The sequence below is a fragment of the Delphinapterus leucas genome, chromosome X (assembly GCF_059928025.1).
Source record: "Delphinapterus leucas isolate spDelLeu-1000000601 "Yukka" chromosome X, BTC_Dleu_Yukka2, whole genome shotgun sequence".
NCBI classification, from domain to species: domain Eukaryota; kingdom Metazoa; phylum Chordata; class Mammalia; order Artiodactyla; family Monodontidae; genus Delphinapterus; species Delphinapterus leucas.
Window position 1 is genome coordinate 107,151,425 of NC_143150.1, and position 17,584 is coordinate 107,169,008.

General features: G+C 37.1%; 1 protein-coding gene across 1 annotated transcript in view; it reads right to left on the bottom strand.

Moving 5' to 3' along the window:
- IL1RAPL1 (interleukin 1 receptor accessory protein like 1) overlaps positions 1-17,584 on the bottom strand; it is a 651,340-nt gene that overhangs the window by 40,113 nt on the left and 593,643 nt on the right. Inside the window, exons 7-8 of the mRNA XM_089904943.1 lie at positions 4,526-4,658; positions 1,701-1,846 (exon numbers count right to left, since the gene is read on the bottom strand). Of these exons, the coding sequence (XP_089761069.1) occupies positions 1,701-1,846; positions 4,526-4,658 (279 nt within the window). The remainder of the gene's footprint in view (positions 1-1,700; positions 1,847-4,525; positions 4,659-17,584) is intronic.

Sequence of the window (17,584 nt, forward strand, 5' to 3'; positions counted from 1 at the left end):
GTCCTAAAAAGAAATATATGTTGCTCAAGAGAGTAACCAGAATGGTGCAAGTATTTTATCCACATAAAAGAAGTATGAATAAAAGGAACTAAAGAAGTTGAATCTAGGGAAATGAAGGCCCAGAAGGATTATGGTGACGGTCCTCAAACTTTTGAAGGGCTACTTTGGGGAAGAGAGATTGAAAGTGGGGTCAAGGAGTAGACAGACAGTGAAATAGGAATGCTTTCTAATAGTTAGGTTTTTTCCAAAGGTAGAATTGGCTTCCTTGAGGAGGAATGTGATCCAGTATAAGCTGACCGATCACTGAGGAAGATGTTACGGAGTAGTTCAATTACACATTTAAATTGCTTCCAACCATGAGAAGCTATTTCTGTCCTTTTATATGTATAATATTTCTACTCTAAATCCCTTCATTGACTGAATATATGTGTTAAGCTAGAGAAACAAACAATCATATTGCTTACTAACTGCTGCTTACCTTTTCCCTCTGTTAACATCCCCCCAAAAGTAAAGTATTTTAATATTATAGTCACCTTGACAACAGAAGTGTCTGTTTTAATAGCTTTCGGTAACATTATTCAAAGAGAATCTATTGTCCACTAAAGTGAGGGGAACAGTCTTCGGCATTCTCTTTCTTTTCCAACCTCAAAGAGTTTAGGATTAAACATGTGCTTTGAAATTAAAATCACTGTGAATTTGCTGAGTAAGAGAACATCCAGAAAGTTTTCACTTAGCATAATGTAGAAAAAATATATTTTTCTCTGCGATGTACATGAAAAGTTTCACCAACTAAAAGGCATGGCTCAAATTTTACAATCGTCTATAATTTCAAACAATTCAGTATCTATTTATATATATTTTATCCCTGTGTGTAAGGTGTTGGGGTTGCCGTGGAATCAGATTTAGTGAATTGCTATTCATGAATAATAATTGACAAATAATTCACTAGCGAATTATTATTAATCATGGGAGGATATTACACATGTGAAACTTATCCAAGGCAGAAAAAAAGTCAAAAAGAACTACAATGGGGAATCCATTGGACATAATTCTTACACTCAAGGAACAACCTTCCAATAAGGAGCACAATCTTTGACTTAAAACTGTCCTGGTTATTTTTAATTGGTTTGCTTATTTCTAATAATAAAGAGTAGCATCTAACTAAATACTTCCTGTGTACAGGCTCCATGCCAAGCTCTTCACATTTACTGTCTTCTTTCATCCTTAAAACACACTGAAGAGTTGATATTATTATTTTCCCCATTCCATATTATCAGAAAACTGAAGCTTAAGGAAGTTAGATATCATTCCTAAGGTTATATAGCTGGTATTAAAACAGAGCAAGGGGGACTTCCCTGGTGGTCCAGTGGTGAAGACTCCCCGCTTCCACTGCAGGGGGAATGGGTTCAATCCCTGGTGGGTTTGATCCCTGGTTCAAGAACTAAGATCCCGCATACCATGAGGCGCGGCCAAAACAAACAAACCAACAAAAAAACAAAGCAAGGAATCTGAGTTTGACTCTAGTGTATGAGCTAGTCACCTATCTGCTGTGTTACATGTTTTGATGGCCCTAATGCTAATGTAATTATTTTATTTAGAATAAATTTATGTAAAAACAATTTAAAACCTTTTTGCTTCCCAATTACTTCCCTTCCATTAAAGGTTAAGTCAACCACTCAAGCTTAGAAGGTTACACTCACCCCGTTTGTGAAGGAGAACACTGGCATGCCGACGTCCATTTCCATTTTCAACATAACAGGAGTAATTTCCCAAGTCACCTTCTTCTACAGAGTCCACAATTAATGAGATGGAAACTTCCTGTTCCCCAAGATGCTCCTTGAGGATTCTAAAATATAAAGCGAAACGAAACAAAAAACCCCACACAAACATACACATACATGAAAAAGAAAAACATTTAGATGAATCTGAATCTGATGTGAAAAAACCTACAGCATCTGTGCTTCAAATTTGGTCATGGATTAATGCTATCTTAATTAAATTATATCATGCCCTTTTCTTCTTCACTTCTAATAAGGAAGCTTGTCTTTGTAGATGCTAATTAAGTTGCAGTTAATTATCTCTCTTAGCAGGACAATCACACTATCATAATAAAGAGGTGAGAGAGACCTTGAAGAAAAGTATACAAATTGCTTTCCCTTTAAGAAGAAATATGATGTAAGGGTGAGATAAGAAATTCTAATGTCTTCGGCTGGAGGACTAATTATCTACCAGGTTAGTTTAAAAAAATAAAAGGAAAGAATAGAAAATTTCTGAGCTATTTTGACATTTCAATTGAAACCTCTAGCCTATTTTTTTTTAATGGTGCAAATCAATTCCTATTTTAAAAGAAACATGAAATTACAAAACTGTAGACTAAATGTTTGATGAAGTGTTTAATTCTGACATTTAAAATTAATGGTAAACGCTCACTAATCTCAGTGTCAAGGATTTTAGCAATCTTTTTAGAACAAATGGAAAACTTCAAAGTAAGCCTCCCTTTCCTTGCTCACAAAGTTTCCACCTCTACCCTCCCACCTGCTTGGTAACTCATTTCTGCACAATACTTCCTAATGCAGAAATAAAGAAAAATACCTTTCTAGAACATTCCCTGAGCACCCACAACAGGAGAGAGTGGAAAAGTTAGGAGGTTTATTATCCTTCTTTAACCTTAGCATTTCAGAGTGTATGGGTATGAGATAATAGTGAAGTTTTGAACATGAGAAATAGCAGAGGAACACTTTAGTACATACTGGAGAATTGCTCATTTGGGCATTTCAGAACCCAACTGCAGTGCAATATTCTTGTGTATTTGTTGCCAGGAAGAAAATTCCAGTAGAAATAATCTTATATGACAGTTCTATAGGTTTTTATTTTCTATCGAAAACCTTTTTCTCTTATACCTTTCATCAAGTTTTAAAACTCCTCACATTTAAGAAGAAGAATTTAGTTAAAATGCTCATATATGCCCAGAAGAGGTGATCTTTAGATGGGAGAATGTTTACAATTGATCAGTATTTTGATTCACTTATAGCTTATTTATTAATGTATTTGCCAATTTACATTATGATTAAAAATGAGTATCTGTGTATAAGCCTACTTTGGGTCATAATTGAATACCTCAATATTTAAAAGTAAATGAACAAATACATTAATTATTTTTTTTAAAAAAGCAAGAGGCTTAAGCATGATGCCCTCAAAATCGATTGTATTTTAATTATTCACTATTATTCCCACTATATTAATGTTTAGACATTAAAGTCAGACTAAAAAAGGTGATAAAAACATTTTTTGTATCCTTTATCATTCCTATCAAGTGCTTTATAGTCAACATGATGCCTAAAATATGTAAAAACATATAAAAGGAAGTTAGAAAGATTGCGTTTGGTTGAATCCTAGAAACCTGTTAATATCTTCTCTCAACAATTAAGAAAAAGAGCTCTTATAAACCGAAGGCATAATATCACATTTTCCGTGGTTTTTTTTAAACATCTTTATTGGAGTATAATTGCTTTACAATGAATGGTGTATTAGTTTCTGCTTTATAACAAAGTGAAGCAGCTATACATATACATATATCCCCATATCCCCTCCCTCTTGCGTCTCCCTCCCACCCTCCCTATCCCACCCCTCTAGGTGGTCACAAAACACCAAGCTGATCTCCCTGTGCTATATGGCTGCTTCCCACTAGCTATCGGTTTTACATTTGGTAGTGTATATATGTCCATGCCACTCTCTCACTTCGTCCCAGCTTACCCTCCCCACTCCCCGTATCCTCAAGTCCATTCTCTACGTCTGCGTCTTTATTCCTGTCCTGCCCCTAGGTTCTTCAGGACCTTTTTTTGTTTTTAGATTCCATATATATGTGTTAGCATACAGTATTTGTTTTTCTCTTTCTGACTTACTTCACTCTGTATGACAGATTCTAGGTCCATCCACCTCACTACAAATAACTCAATTTCGTTTCCCTTTATGGCTGAGTAATATTCCATTGTATATATGTGTCACATCTTCCTTATCCATTCATCTGTCAATGGACACTTAGGTTGCTTCCATGTCCTGGCTATTGTAAACAGAGCTGCAGTGAACATTGTGGTACATGACTCTTTTTGAATTATGCTTTTCTCAGGGTATATGCCCAGTAGTGGGATTGCTGGGTCATATGGTAGTTCTATTTGCAGTTTTTTAAGGAACCCCCATACTGTTCTACATAGTGGCTGTATCATCTGATCTCAGACATTTTCCATATTTGATGCTATTTTGGTCTCTCTCACACTCAGTTTATTCCTTAGTGAAAAACTCCTTTTTAATTCTCTTAAATTCTTTGCAAATGGCACTCCTGTTTGACAATTTCATAGTCACTCTCTCAAGACTATTTTGCCTCTTTGCCACTAAATGTTGCAATATTTTTATTATAATAGTAAAACACTCCCCCAAACCCCTTCTTTTCTTTTAGTTCACTTTCTATTCACTAAGAGAACAAAAGTTAATCTTGATTGTATAAGTTAAAAGACAAAAATTACTTTACCTAATGTCACTTTCCCAAACTCGATTTTCATCCAGATCTTCAATAAACTTCTCTCCTTTCATCCAGTATATTAAAGGACTGACATCTCCACTGTACCCAAAGAAAGCTCTGCAGGTTAGATTAGCTGAATCGCCTGTTGAGAGAAGTGATGAAAATGTGTTATAAAACTGTTTGTATACTCTTATTTTAGGCAAAGTGGCAGGTAACATTTTAATCACTTCATTGTTTTAATGAAACATCTTTCTAAAGTCACATTTTTCAGATGTTTTCTATCTTTGTCAAATTCATGTGGGCTTTTGACAGCTTATTTAGTGGAAAGTGAATTACTTATAAGATTTTGAAGAACACTGGTTGGTTATTTCATAGAAGGTTCTTCCATTTAAGTTTGCCTGATATTTCCACATGATTAAATTGAGGTTATGAATTATTGGGAATGGTACCATGGAGGTGACGTGCCCTTCTCAAAGCATGATATCAGACAGTACATAATGTTGATAATATAAGATTTTATAAAGCAGGTAGAAGATGTTTCTCAGTCCTGAATGTGGAAAACAGAAAGAGAACAAAATCTTTTCATGGGAAAGATATGAAATTGTAAAATGCAGGATCCCCTAAAAATGTTATTAAAATATTTGTACTATATGAGGAATAGTATTTTAATTAAGGAAACCAACACACGCTCAGGTAAAAAAGCGCATTAAAATACAAATGAACAACTCCTGACAATAAATATTTGGGATGTTTATAAGATGTAAAATCAATAATACTACTGTGGAGATGAGTTTCTTCCAATATGCTACTCAAGAGAGACCACTATAATGGTGAATACAGATTGGTTGATTACTTAATAAGGTAAGTGGAGGTCCCTGACTGAAAAGTGGAAGCGAATTTAATGCCTGCAGAAAATAAGGCGTATTTCTGGACAGGTAATGTGATTTTGCAAACACCTGGTTTCCCCAAGCCTCAGGTGGCATTAGAGAACTGAAATACACCAGCACCATTATAGTTTTAAGGTCTTGCTGTCTCCAAGTAGAGCTAGAAAATGCGGGGTGGGATAGAGACCTGTGGAGACCTACTCCAGCTTAGAATGGAGCAGGGGAACTCACAAGGATGAGGACTACATGAAGGGCTGAAAACTAGGCTCCAGGGATACCTTTATAGGCATCTGAAGTAAGGAAACTTTCTGCATTTCATAAATTCCTGAGAATATTCTAGAGGACTCTGACAACTCTGACTTTAAGGTGAAGAGAACGAGGTTCCTAAAGACTGCAAGCCTCACAGCTAAACTATGAGTTAATAGTGCACACCTCGTGAAACGGGGCTTACAAGTGATTCTACAATATGAACCCAGAGCAAAGCACAATGCAGTTACAGATGCATTCTTTCTAAGTCCTGGTATGGGTCAACCTATACGTAAAATTTATTCTCCAAGTTCCACAACAAGAAAATTTTTATTGGATAAAATTTGTATTATTATTTTACTTATGTCCACTGTGTAAGAATAGTTCATAACTAAGTTCTTGCTGTTCTAATATTTCTAAGGTGCATGATATAGCCTTTCCTTTTATGTTATGCTTGTTTATGTCTGAATGTTCTCCAACTAAGTGATTCCTTATGGACTTTGATTCTATATACAATAACCGTTATTAGTGACCAGATAAGTCAAGTCCAGAAAATGTCTACAAACTTTTAAGAGGCAAAATGCAGCTTTTTTTTTTTTCTTGCTGTACGCGGGCCTATCACTGCTGCGGCCTCTCCCGCTGCGGAGCACGGGCTCTGGACACGCAGGCTCAGCGGCCATGGCTCACGGGCCCAGCCGCTCCGCTGCATGTGGGATCTTCCCAGACCGGGGCACGAATCAGTGTCCCCTGCATCGGCAGGCGGACTCTCAACAACTGCGCCACCAGGGAAGCCCAAATGCAGCTTTAAATAGGTTCCTTTACTATTAATTTTGTTTGTTTCTTTAAAATTTATCCTTCTTTCATCTTTTTTTTTAATACAGCAGGTTCTTATTAGTCATCAATTTTATACACATCAGTGTATACATGTCAATCCCAATCGCCCAGTTCAGCATACCACCATCCCCACACCCCCGTGTCTTTCCCCCCTTAGTGTCCATACATTTGTTCTCTACATCTGTGTCTCAACTTCTGCCCTTTAAACCGGTTCATCTGTACCATTTTTTTAGGTTCCACATACATGCATTAATATACGATATTTGTTTTTCTCTTTCTGACATACTTCACTCTGTATGACAGTCTCTAGATCCCAGGGACAGATGATGCACTTCCACTCAATAAGGATAGATAGAGATTCATAAGCACAACCAGGAAAATTAGGAAAATATAATTAGCAAATTTTGGTTAGAAAGTTAATTAGGCAATTAGGAAACAGGAATTAGGAAAATAAAAATAATATGACTGTGTTTGTAACTCAGGCTGATGAAGCAGGACATGCCAGTTACATAACAGGCTTTTAGCATCTGAGTTTTATGAGTAGTCCATCCATGATCTATTTCACATTCTCACGCTTTTTAACATTATATTCTTTGCTTTAAATTCTCCTCATTTCCACCTAGTAAGCTACTCCTCATCCATTAAGTCCCAACTCAAATAGCACCTCTTCACTCCGTCTTTTCTCCTCTCTAGTCCTTGGAACATATCTGTACTTTATCATAATATATTCCTCACAATAGTTGGTTTGTTTGCATGTCTAGTCCAGCAACTAGGATATTCGCTCCCCAAAGGCAGAAATTACATCTGTAACTACCTTTGTATATTACTAGACCCATTACAGCGTGTTGAATATATTAGCAACTCAATAAATAATTTCAAATTAATAACCTGCTTAATATCTCTTGTACTTGCATTTTTCCTTGAATTCTTTTTTCAAAGCTTCATTAATTAAAGGTTACATGTCTCCAGCCTATCTCAACAGGCCAAGTCTATCTTGTAAACTAGTCTTCAACATTCAGAGCCTCCTCATTCAGGCGTTAATTCTCTTGTGGGTCGGAGCTGGCTCACACCAGCCTGTTAAGAATCAGCTATTACATTTTTCAGAAATTCTTTAAGCAGGTTGTTAAACATAGTCATTATTAAAAATTAAATTATAGAAACTTATAATTAGATATACTATATTAAAAACTAAGGTAAAAAATACCCCAAACTCTAACTCTCCTATTTATTTTTCCATATTCTTCTTCTGTGGTATTGGTATGGCAGAAATACCATATAATAGTGTATTACTGCACAGTTCTTCCCAAACGCACAGTAAGTGAGATTATGTTAGTAGCCAGCAATCAGCCATGGTGAGAGTATTTACCCCACGAATTGCCAAATGCTACAAATCAGGCTATGATTTACTGTTTTGCTGATTGTCTGTACTTAAGACAATATGGAGAAAATGTTAATAATGCAGATTAAACTTCAAAGTGTCATGTCTATAGCTGTTACACTGGTAATACTGCAGACATAAAAAAATTCCTCTGGCATCCAAAAATTATCATCTAATTCAGCAAAGGATTTGCTTACATCACTGATGAACAAATGAAGTTCTGACATACATCTCCAATGTTTCACTCTTATTTTCCAATATAAATGAAAATAGCAACCACCTGTATGGCGGTGTAATTCTCAGAAGGACGCTGGGAGAGCCAATTGTTAAACATATACCAGCATGCCACTTTCTATTTTTCATACCTCTTTTGAGGTATATTTCACATATCCTCAATTCACCCACTTAAAATGTACAATTCAATGGTTTTCAGTATATTCGCAGAACTGTGAAATCAGCAGCACAATCAATGTATATGAGACTTTCATCACCCCAGTAAGAAATCCTGAACCAATTAGCAGTCACTAGTCAGTTCCTCCCAAACCCCTGGGCCTTGGCAATCACTCACCTACTTCTACTTTCTATCTCTATGGACTCGCCTATTCTGGATATCTCATATAAATGAAATCATACAGTATGTGGCTTTTTGTTTTTGCCTTCTTTTGATTAGCTTAATGTTTTCAAGGTTCTTCCATGTCACAGTATATATCAATACTTCATTCCTCTTTATGGCTAAATAATATTTCATTGTATGGATATACCACATTTTGTGTATCCATTTCTCAATTGATGCACATTTGGGTTGTTTCCACTCTTTGACTATCATGAATAAAGCTGCTTTGAACACTCGTACAAATATTTGTGTGGACATATGCTTTAATTTCTCTTGGTTATATGTCTAGGAATGGAACTGCTGTGTTATAATTCTATGCTTAAATGTTTGAAGAATTGCCAAACTGTGTTCCAAAGTGGCTGCACCATTTTACGTTCTCACCAGGAATGTATGAGAGTTTTAATTTCTCCACATGCTTGCCAACACTTGTTACCCGTCTTTTTGATTATAGCCATTCTAGTGAATGTGAAGTAGTATTTTTGTGGTTCTTACTATTAATATTAAACCAAAAATTTATTATTACATATAATTATTTTATTAATAACCAGTGTTGTTCAAAATTATAAAAACACTGTCAAGATAAAAGGGTTTTTATTAGACCACAGAATGTAATTATCAACATCATACCTAAAATGCTTATTTCCCCACTTCTGTGCTATAGGCCCTCTGATGTATTTAAAATTTTAGTTGAGAATTTATAGGAAATGAATAAACTGTTGAAGGCTTATGCTTTTAAAGAAAAATGATATAAATGCTCAGAAATTGTACCAGACTTAACTCCAGGCAATGTGTTATCAGAACTGAATTATGACCTGGAAACAAAAATTAATTTCACTAATACAACAAAAAAAATTGGGATTTATTAAAGAGTTAAATATTATTATAAAATGTATATACTATCTAGGAGAAAATATATTATTTTATAAATCTGCAGAGGAAAAAAACTCTTTTCTTAGAATTAGAGCCTAGAAGTAACAAGAAAGTTCACGACTGACAGATTTAAATATATAATTAGAAAAGCTTCAGTAGATCAGAAAATAATACAAAGAAAATTAAGACAATAGTGAATGATCACAAATTTTTCTTTATTGTGTTTGTTGTCTAATGTGTATCTGAGTATGCTTTCAATTAAAAAGGAAAAACAATGAAAGGACGCAGCATAGTGCCTAGAAAAATCATTAATAGATTATTCCAGATATTCAACTTTAAAATAATCATAGCCAGATTTTTGTTTTTGGCTGTACCATGTGGCATACAGGATCTTAGTTCCCTGACCAGGGATGGAACCCGTGTCCCCTGCAGTGGAAGCACGGAGTTCTAACCAACAGACTGCCAGGGAAGTCCCCATAGGCAGATTTTGATAGCAACTAGAGGAAAGGTTATTAGTTTTGCAACTCCTCATGCTACCATTAACCTTGTTTCTTCTAGCAAATTTCCACTAACTTTCAGGCCAGAGTTTATTTTATACACTCATATGTTCTACAATATCATTTAGTTTAGATGAATATGGCTCCAGATATTATATTTTTTTCTTTACTGAAGCCAGTGAGTCTCGAACTTACTGTCAAAAAAACTTACTCCCACTCTCCCAAAACCAGATGTTGACTCAGCAAGTGTACAGGGTTCCAGGGATTTTCATTTTTAACAAGCACTCCCAGGTGATTTTCATGCAAGTGGTTACAGTTAACTGTCTGGAACAATTTCTTTTTACCTTGAACTCTGTTTAAATTGGAGTTGGGGTTGAGAAAAGCAACAAGATTGAAAAACATTCCGTCAGGGCTTTTAAGCAGGAAGCAAGGACAGGGAGTCTAGGAAAGAGGGTTCCTAATAATGACAGTGGTGGTTAGAGAAGTTGCTGGCATAGACAAGAAGTAGACTGTACAACTGGGTCACTGATGAGCCAATCTAAGCTATAGAAATATACTAGGTTTCCAAAGGAATGTAGGAAAAACATTTGTGTTTCTGTGGAAAACTACTCATTTTTCTATTGCACACCATTCTGAGTTATCAGATTTTAGCCCTTTCCTGTCTTTGAGTGATTTTTCAACTCTTTGTAACTCTTTGTAGGTAACTGATATGTAAATTCTCTCCTGTCTGGTAGCCATTCGACTTAATTCCCTATCCGCTCCCCTAGCCTTGCTTGCTCCTCACCCCAGGGAAAAATCAATTTTGTCTCTACTTGGAATTTATCTCAGCATTCCTTTCTTCTGTTTAATATACTATTTTGACTTTACCTTTGAATTGGTCATAACACCTGCCTGTTCCCTTCATATCATATGAGCAAAAAATCTTTAACATGTGTTCATTTTAATATCTGTATGAAAGTCGTGATGATACATTTTTCTGAACATTATCTGTTAACAGAAATACAATGCTAGCCTTACTGCTTACTATTACCATTCAAATAAGCCACACACATGATATTCATACATACACATTATGTCTCTGACATGTGTTCGACTACTCAAGGATTTAAGAACACTCTCCTTATTCCTCTTTCTTTTTTTCCAATAGAAGAATCAGCAATATAATTTTATCTTTATTCTATTTAAGTCCAAACTATTTGACCTGTTATCAAGAGACACTATCCATCTTTTCTATCTTTTGCTCTCTAATTTGCTGTAACATGCAATTTCTGATAAGGCAAGCCTAGCATGTGATTTAGAGAGTCAAGCACCAAAGCTCTCCCTTATCCCCTTCCATTTATATATTGAAAAAAGTCTCCTCTAGTGTGACCTCTGATACCCAAGTGATAACGTTAATACTATTTACTATACATAACCAGAAATACAGGAAATTAGCATTAGAATTCCACAGGTTATAGAAAAGAGTCACATTAATTTCCCCCTCAATTTTGTTTCTTTGTTTTCCTTCAAATAATAACAGAAAAATTTAAGCTATGGCCTGGGGAGCCACACACATCAAATATATCAGTCAGCCAGGGCTGGAGTCCCGAAGATAATGGTATTCTTGCTGTATCAAGTTGATATCTGTAAAAGCTTCAGTAAATTGCACTAAATGCTTCTGCTGCCTTTTTGGCCGAAAGGTGCACTGTCAGCTCAATCTTACCAAGTTCCGAAGGAAGCACTCTAAAATTGATCATAAAAAATCATTTGTTATCTAAAATGAGAACAATGCTTGTCATACGGCAGGCTTTCAAGTAGGCCACAATGTGAGGGGGCCTTAGAGGAAAAATAATGCATTTTCTCTTCAACAAGCAGATTCCAATCGGCAGTAGGGACACTTGCTATTTAGTGTAACCTTCTTATAACTAGGTATCATTTGGCCATTTCTAAATCTGCTGAGAGCAGAGATTCTCTCTCCACTAGAGGACACTCTCTAACTTATTGAAAAAAAAAAGTTTTCTTTTCAATTAAAAGGAAATTTCTTCCCTAATTAAAAAGCATCAGCATCCAGAGATCTTACTAGTTGGAATGAGGAAATAGTGAGCATTTCGTTCTTAAATAAGATGTTGAATAGTAGGGGGTTTTAATTTCATTTGCACCATTAATCATGGGTATTGAAATTACCCTACGATCACGGTAAAAATAAATGTTTTGCCAAAGACTCTCCATTTAAGACAAAAGCAAAGTGGTTTACAAAACATATTTCTCTTTTGTCATTAGTTAAACTGAATGGCTCCTCTTCCAGAAGACTTTATTCTGAAATGAAGAATCTCTCTCTGTGTCTCTCAGTCTCTCTGTGTGTCTCTCTGTGTGTCTGTGTCTCTGTGTCTGTCTCTGTCTCTCTCTCTCTCACACACACACACTCACACACACACACACACACACACACACAGAGAAAGTTCCCTTGCAACTTGCTCAAGACATTTTACACAAATAAGTATTAGGACCTATGGCACGTAATAGTTGCCAGTAACTAACCACACAGAGTTCTTTGAAAATCAGAGATTTATCTAAGGATCCCAAAAGAAAGGAAAGAAATGGAAGGGATAGGTTATATTAAGCTCATAGTTGAGGTTGTTATTCCTGCAGGATGTAACAACGTCTGCTCAAATTTCAAGGGAACAAAATCACAGAAAAACAAGACATGCACTTTAAAATTTGCTAACCATAATTCAGCTGTAGTGTCAGATTTCCTTATGAAAATGTATTTTGTACTATCTTACAGCATATTTCTGTAGATTTTAAGAACAAACCAACTTATTTTCCTGGCCAGCAGATTGCAAGGGGATTTAAGTAACCACAAATAACCTGGAGTTAAATGAGTTAATGTACATCCACAGTACCCATGGTGAATGAGTGCTCACAAATTGTTACCAATTATTACTATTACTAGTGTTACTGTTACGATGGGACTTAAACTTTTCTATAAGTGATGACTTGTAGTTCATGTATCAAGTTAGGCCAAATTATGCCCTTCAGGAACCTGAGGGCCGCATACTGGAATCTGAATGAATTATTGGGTATATTTCCTACACCTATCAGAGGAAGGAAGGCAGTGGCACAGCCCCTCCAGAATGGAGAGGAAATCTCATGCGTTTGAAAGGAAAGGGTGTACAAAATAGGAATATCATTACTGCATTGTTTTTAGACAGTTCAAAGATTCTTGTAAGGACTCAAATGGTAGCTCTTGATGGCTGCCTTCTAGATGCATGATCCATAAGTTTCTGGCAGTATAGAGGAGCAAAACTTGCCATCCCAAAATGTCTTTTTGGCATATGGATTATTCCGAGCTGAAAACAATCAAGGCCCAAAAGACTCAACAAGAAACTCTGACTATCCCCCTAACTGCCTAAAAGAATTTAGATAGAGATCCTGTTCCTGGAATAGAGCTATCACCAGAGCTATCTGCAAAGAATATGGGCTACGTGTGGTGGGGGAGATTTTAGGCAGAACCTAAAGATAAGAGTCCACTCTGTGTCCCATTGTCTCTGCCTGGCCCAGAAAGCATTTGTTTACAAAGCCTTTGCTTTTCCATCTCCATATGAATTGCCTTCCCTTTCAAGTCCCAAACCAGTATCCCCAACATCCTCTTTTGTCTTTAGCTGAAGATGGTATTTAAGGTGAGGGTTTTGTCCATTTTGGTGAGTTACTCATTTGCTTGGGTCTCTCTCGTGTATACATGTCATTATACTTTTGTTTGATTTTCTCCTGTTAATTCGTCTCACGTCAATTTAATTCTTAGACCAGCCAGAAGAACCTAGAAGAGTAGAAGATAATTTCTTCCTCCCTGAAAGCATCTAGAACAATTAATGGACACCAAGCTGAAGAGGGGGGCTCATCAGGAATCACTAAACATCTGGTGCCACCTGATGACCTCACCCCTGGGAGGTGTGATGTTGCGCCTGAGTGTTGAGAAAATGGGTATCAGCTAAAAGAAGTAGGAAACTGATAACTGCTCAGTGGAAAACGTTTAACTGCCAGGGAATGGATTTGCTTACAAATGTTATTCAGAAACTTTTGGTGATGACGGAGAGGAAGTAGGACGATTTGGGGGGATTTTTTTTTTTTTTTTTTTTGCGGTACGCGGGCCTCTCACTGTTGTGGCCTCTCCCGTTGCGGAGCACAGGCTCCGGACACACAGGCTCAGCGGCCATGGCTCACGGGCCCAGCCACTCCGCGGCATGTGGGATCTTCCCGGATCGGGGCACGAACCCATGTCCCCTGCATTGGCAGGCGAACTCTCAACCACTGCGCCACCAGGGCAGCCCTCGGGGGGATATTTTTTATTGAGTTAAAATACACATAAAATTCACCATCCTAGCCATTTTTAAATGTACAGGGAAGTAGGGTCACTTTTGCCCATCAGTTGAAAAAGAGGATGGAAAAGAAGATTTGTGGTTTGCTTTCTGCCAAAGACATCAGAACTGCTTATAATTTTATTCATTTCTAAAACTGTTTTGAGTCTTCCACAAGTAGATTTTTTTTTGGGTAATGCACACATTTTTAGGTTTTTGTTGCAGAGGACTTACTAATCTCAAATTTCTGTGATTGCATCTTTCTTTTTTAAAATAAATTTATTTATTTATTTATTTATTTTTGGCTGCATTGGGTCTTCATTGCTACACGCGGGCTTACTCTAGTTGCGGTGAGCGGGAGCTACTCTTCGTTGCGGTGCACGGGCTTCTTATCGTGGTGGCTTCTCTTGTTGCAGAGCATGGGCTCTAGGTGCATGGGCTTCAGTAGGTGTGGCACGCGGGCTCAACAGTTGTGGCTTGCAGGCTGTAGAGCGCAGGCTCAGTAGTTGTGGCGCACGGGCTTAGTTGCTCCAAGCCATGTGGGATTTTCCCGGACCAGGGCTCAAACCCGTGTCCCCTGCATTGGCAGGCGGATTCTTAACCCCTGCTCCACCAGGGAAGCCCTCTGTGATTGCATCTTGATAAGACATCTCCTTTATTTTTGCTCCATTAATTACACAGCCACTGTACTAAATCCCTCATTGATTCTTTTAACTCTCATGGTGCTTTCTCATCCTTCTGGAGTCTCACATTTTTAAAGCAAATTATTCCATTTTCAGCCTCCAAGTATATTTAAATCATCCATTAACATACATAGAGAAAGCAGTTATCTGTGGCCAGTGATCAGCAAATTCTTTAGAACACAGTATCAAAAGCAATTGAAGCAAGAAAGAGACAGAGGGAGATGAAAACTAGGAATATGAAAAGGAGGAATGAGAGGGAAAGAAAAATGAAAGGAGGAGGAAAGGAAGGGATATTAGTGGAGGTGGTGAAGGGTACTGAAATGTTCACAACAGCTTATCAAGTGTAAGTGTTACATTTAGGTTGCCATGCTCCTGAGTTGACTGTCCTGATAACGGCTTCATCTTTTTTGTGCTTAATCTGTCATCTCCAAACCCTGGCTTGATACCTATTGAGGTAAAGACCAATAAACGCCTCCCAGTGTCTATTATCCTTTTTTTTAGTTGGGTACATGGCTACCTAGCTACAGACTATATTTCCTAGGCTCCTTTGCAGGTAGATATGGCCAAATGACAGAGATCAGGCCAATGGGATGCGTGAAGAAGTGATGTCTACAATTTCCCATTCATCTCCTTTATGATGATGCCTCATCCCTGGACTTTCTTTTCCCCTTTCCTGTAGGCTGGAAAGCAGATGGGTCAGTGAACTTGCTTCTGTCATATATATGAAGACAAAATAGTAGAGCAATAAGATGTAAGGGACCTGGATCCCTGAATGACATAATGAAACAGAATCGTCCACCAGTCTGGACTTCCCTGTACTTGTCTATGTGATGAGCGAAATACACATCTAATTTACTGAAGACATTGTATTTTGGGGTACTTTTGTTATCCAACCAGTACCTCTGCCATCCAACCAGTACCTCTAGAAAGTATTTTTTTCATCTTGTCGCCCAGGTTGCAGTATGGCAGGATAAAATTCATGACACTATACCAACTAATTTGATCTACTTATTGATGTAGACAAGAACCACATTTATCTCTTGCTAATCCTCTAATAATTTCCCACAATATCTATATACAAAACGCAGAAACAGAAAACTACAAATGCTCTCTCTGAGAAGGAAAATATGACATTAAGAATGAGTCTCCTTTTAAGAAAGGATTTAGCTTTAACTGGAGGAAAACTATAAGGAATTTACTTAGGGGTAATACAGTCAATAGCACCTGTTCTATTTTTGTTTGTTTGTTTGTTCTGGCCGCACTGCACGGCAGTAGAAGCATGGAGTCTTAACCACCGGACCACCAGGAAAGTCCCAATAGCACCTGTTCTAAAGCACACATAGTACCTTGTGACTTAAAAAGGGTGTTTTGTTTTGTTGCTTTTTAAATGAACTGGCTGCACTAAAATAAAAGGTCCAATTCCAATTACATTTGGCTATATCTGCATTTTAATGAACCCCCCCTAAGTTTCCTAACACTCAGGGTCTTAAGAGATAATCTGGATATTCATAAAGCTTGCTTTTCTTATCTTTTAAAAAATATAAACCATAATCCTTAGGTTTATGTGGCTTTCAAGGTTAATGAAATATTCTTCAGGAGGTTTTATAAGCTTATAAAACATGGCTAATGTAGGACATAATGATAGCTCATGAATGATGTTTATTATTTAAAATGTAAATGAACATTCAGTGAACTCACTATTTTGTGTTTTCTTCATTCCTGCCTACAAGGGCTTTTGTTGGTCAGCATTATATTAAAAGTACTCAGTGTGGGACTTCCCTGGTGGTCCAGTGGCTAAGACTCCGCGCTCCCAATGCAGGGGGCCTGGGTTCGATCCCTGGTCAGGGAACTAGATCCCACATGCTGCAACTAAGAGTTTGCATGCCGCAACTAAGACCTGGTGCAGCCAAATAAATACATAAATTAAAAAAAAAAAAGTACTCAGTGTAACTGCTGGTGTTTCATATAGTGCTTTCCTCTGCTTGTCTCTCCTCCACAGTGGCTTAGTAAAACGCTTCTGACAGATTCTGAGCCTAAAATATACCACGAAGTTTGGTTTATTGGTCCACATTTCATAGAAGGAAAAATGATAGCAGTTTGAACAACTGAAGTTCAAAACGGGAGGGAATTTTCTGTGCTGAGTTAATCAGGGAAAGTTTCAGAAGTTGATAGCATTCATAGATATTTTCAATACTTAAAAAAAAATTCACTGTTATTTTCATTTCCAGTCTACGAAAGAGCTATTTCTTTCAGTTCTTTTCATTCTTGAAAAAGACATGTTATTTCTCTTTGGAACCTGTATCTCCCTTCTCAGTCTATTCTACTATTGGTGTCTTTAATATCAATTGAAAGTAACCCTGCTATTCTAACTTTCATGCCTCTTTCCTGATCATAGAACCTTAGGTTCAAGGAGACATTTTTTCCCCCATGCTTAAAAGTACTTTTATTGTCTCTAAACCTGCAATGTCTTGAGAAGCTACAACATTACTCTTAATTTTTTCCTTCCTTTTGGGGTTCCCAATCTCACTTTCTAGAACTCAATTCTCTCTCATGGTGTTATCTTTACTCCTGGCCCTTAAACTAAACCAACACCTTATTAAAACTCACACACATATCCCAATACCAGACAGACTGGTTGCTTTTCTGTGAGCTACTGGGAGGTTTTCCACATGATTTTTAATCACAACTGCCTTATGCAAGGCTTGTGAGACACCAATCTAGAAGGTTTA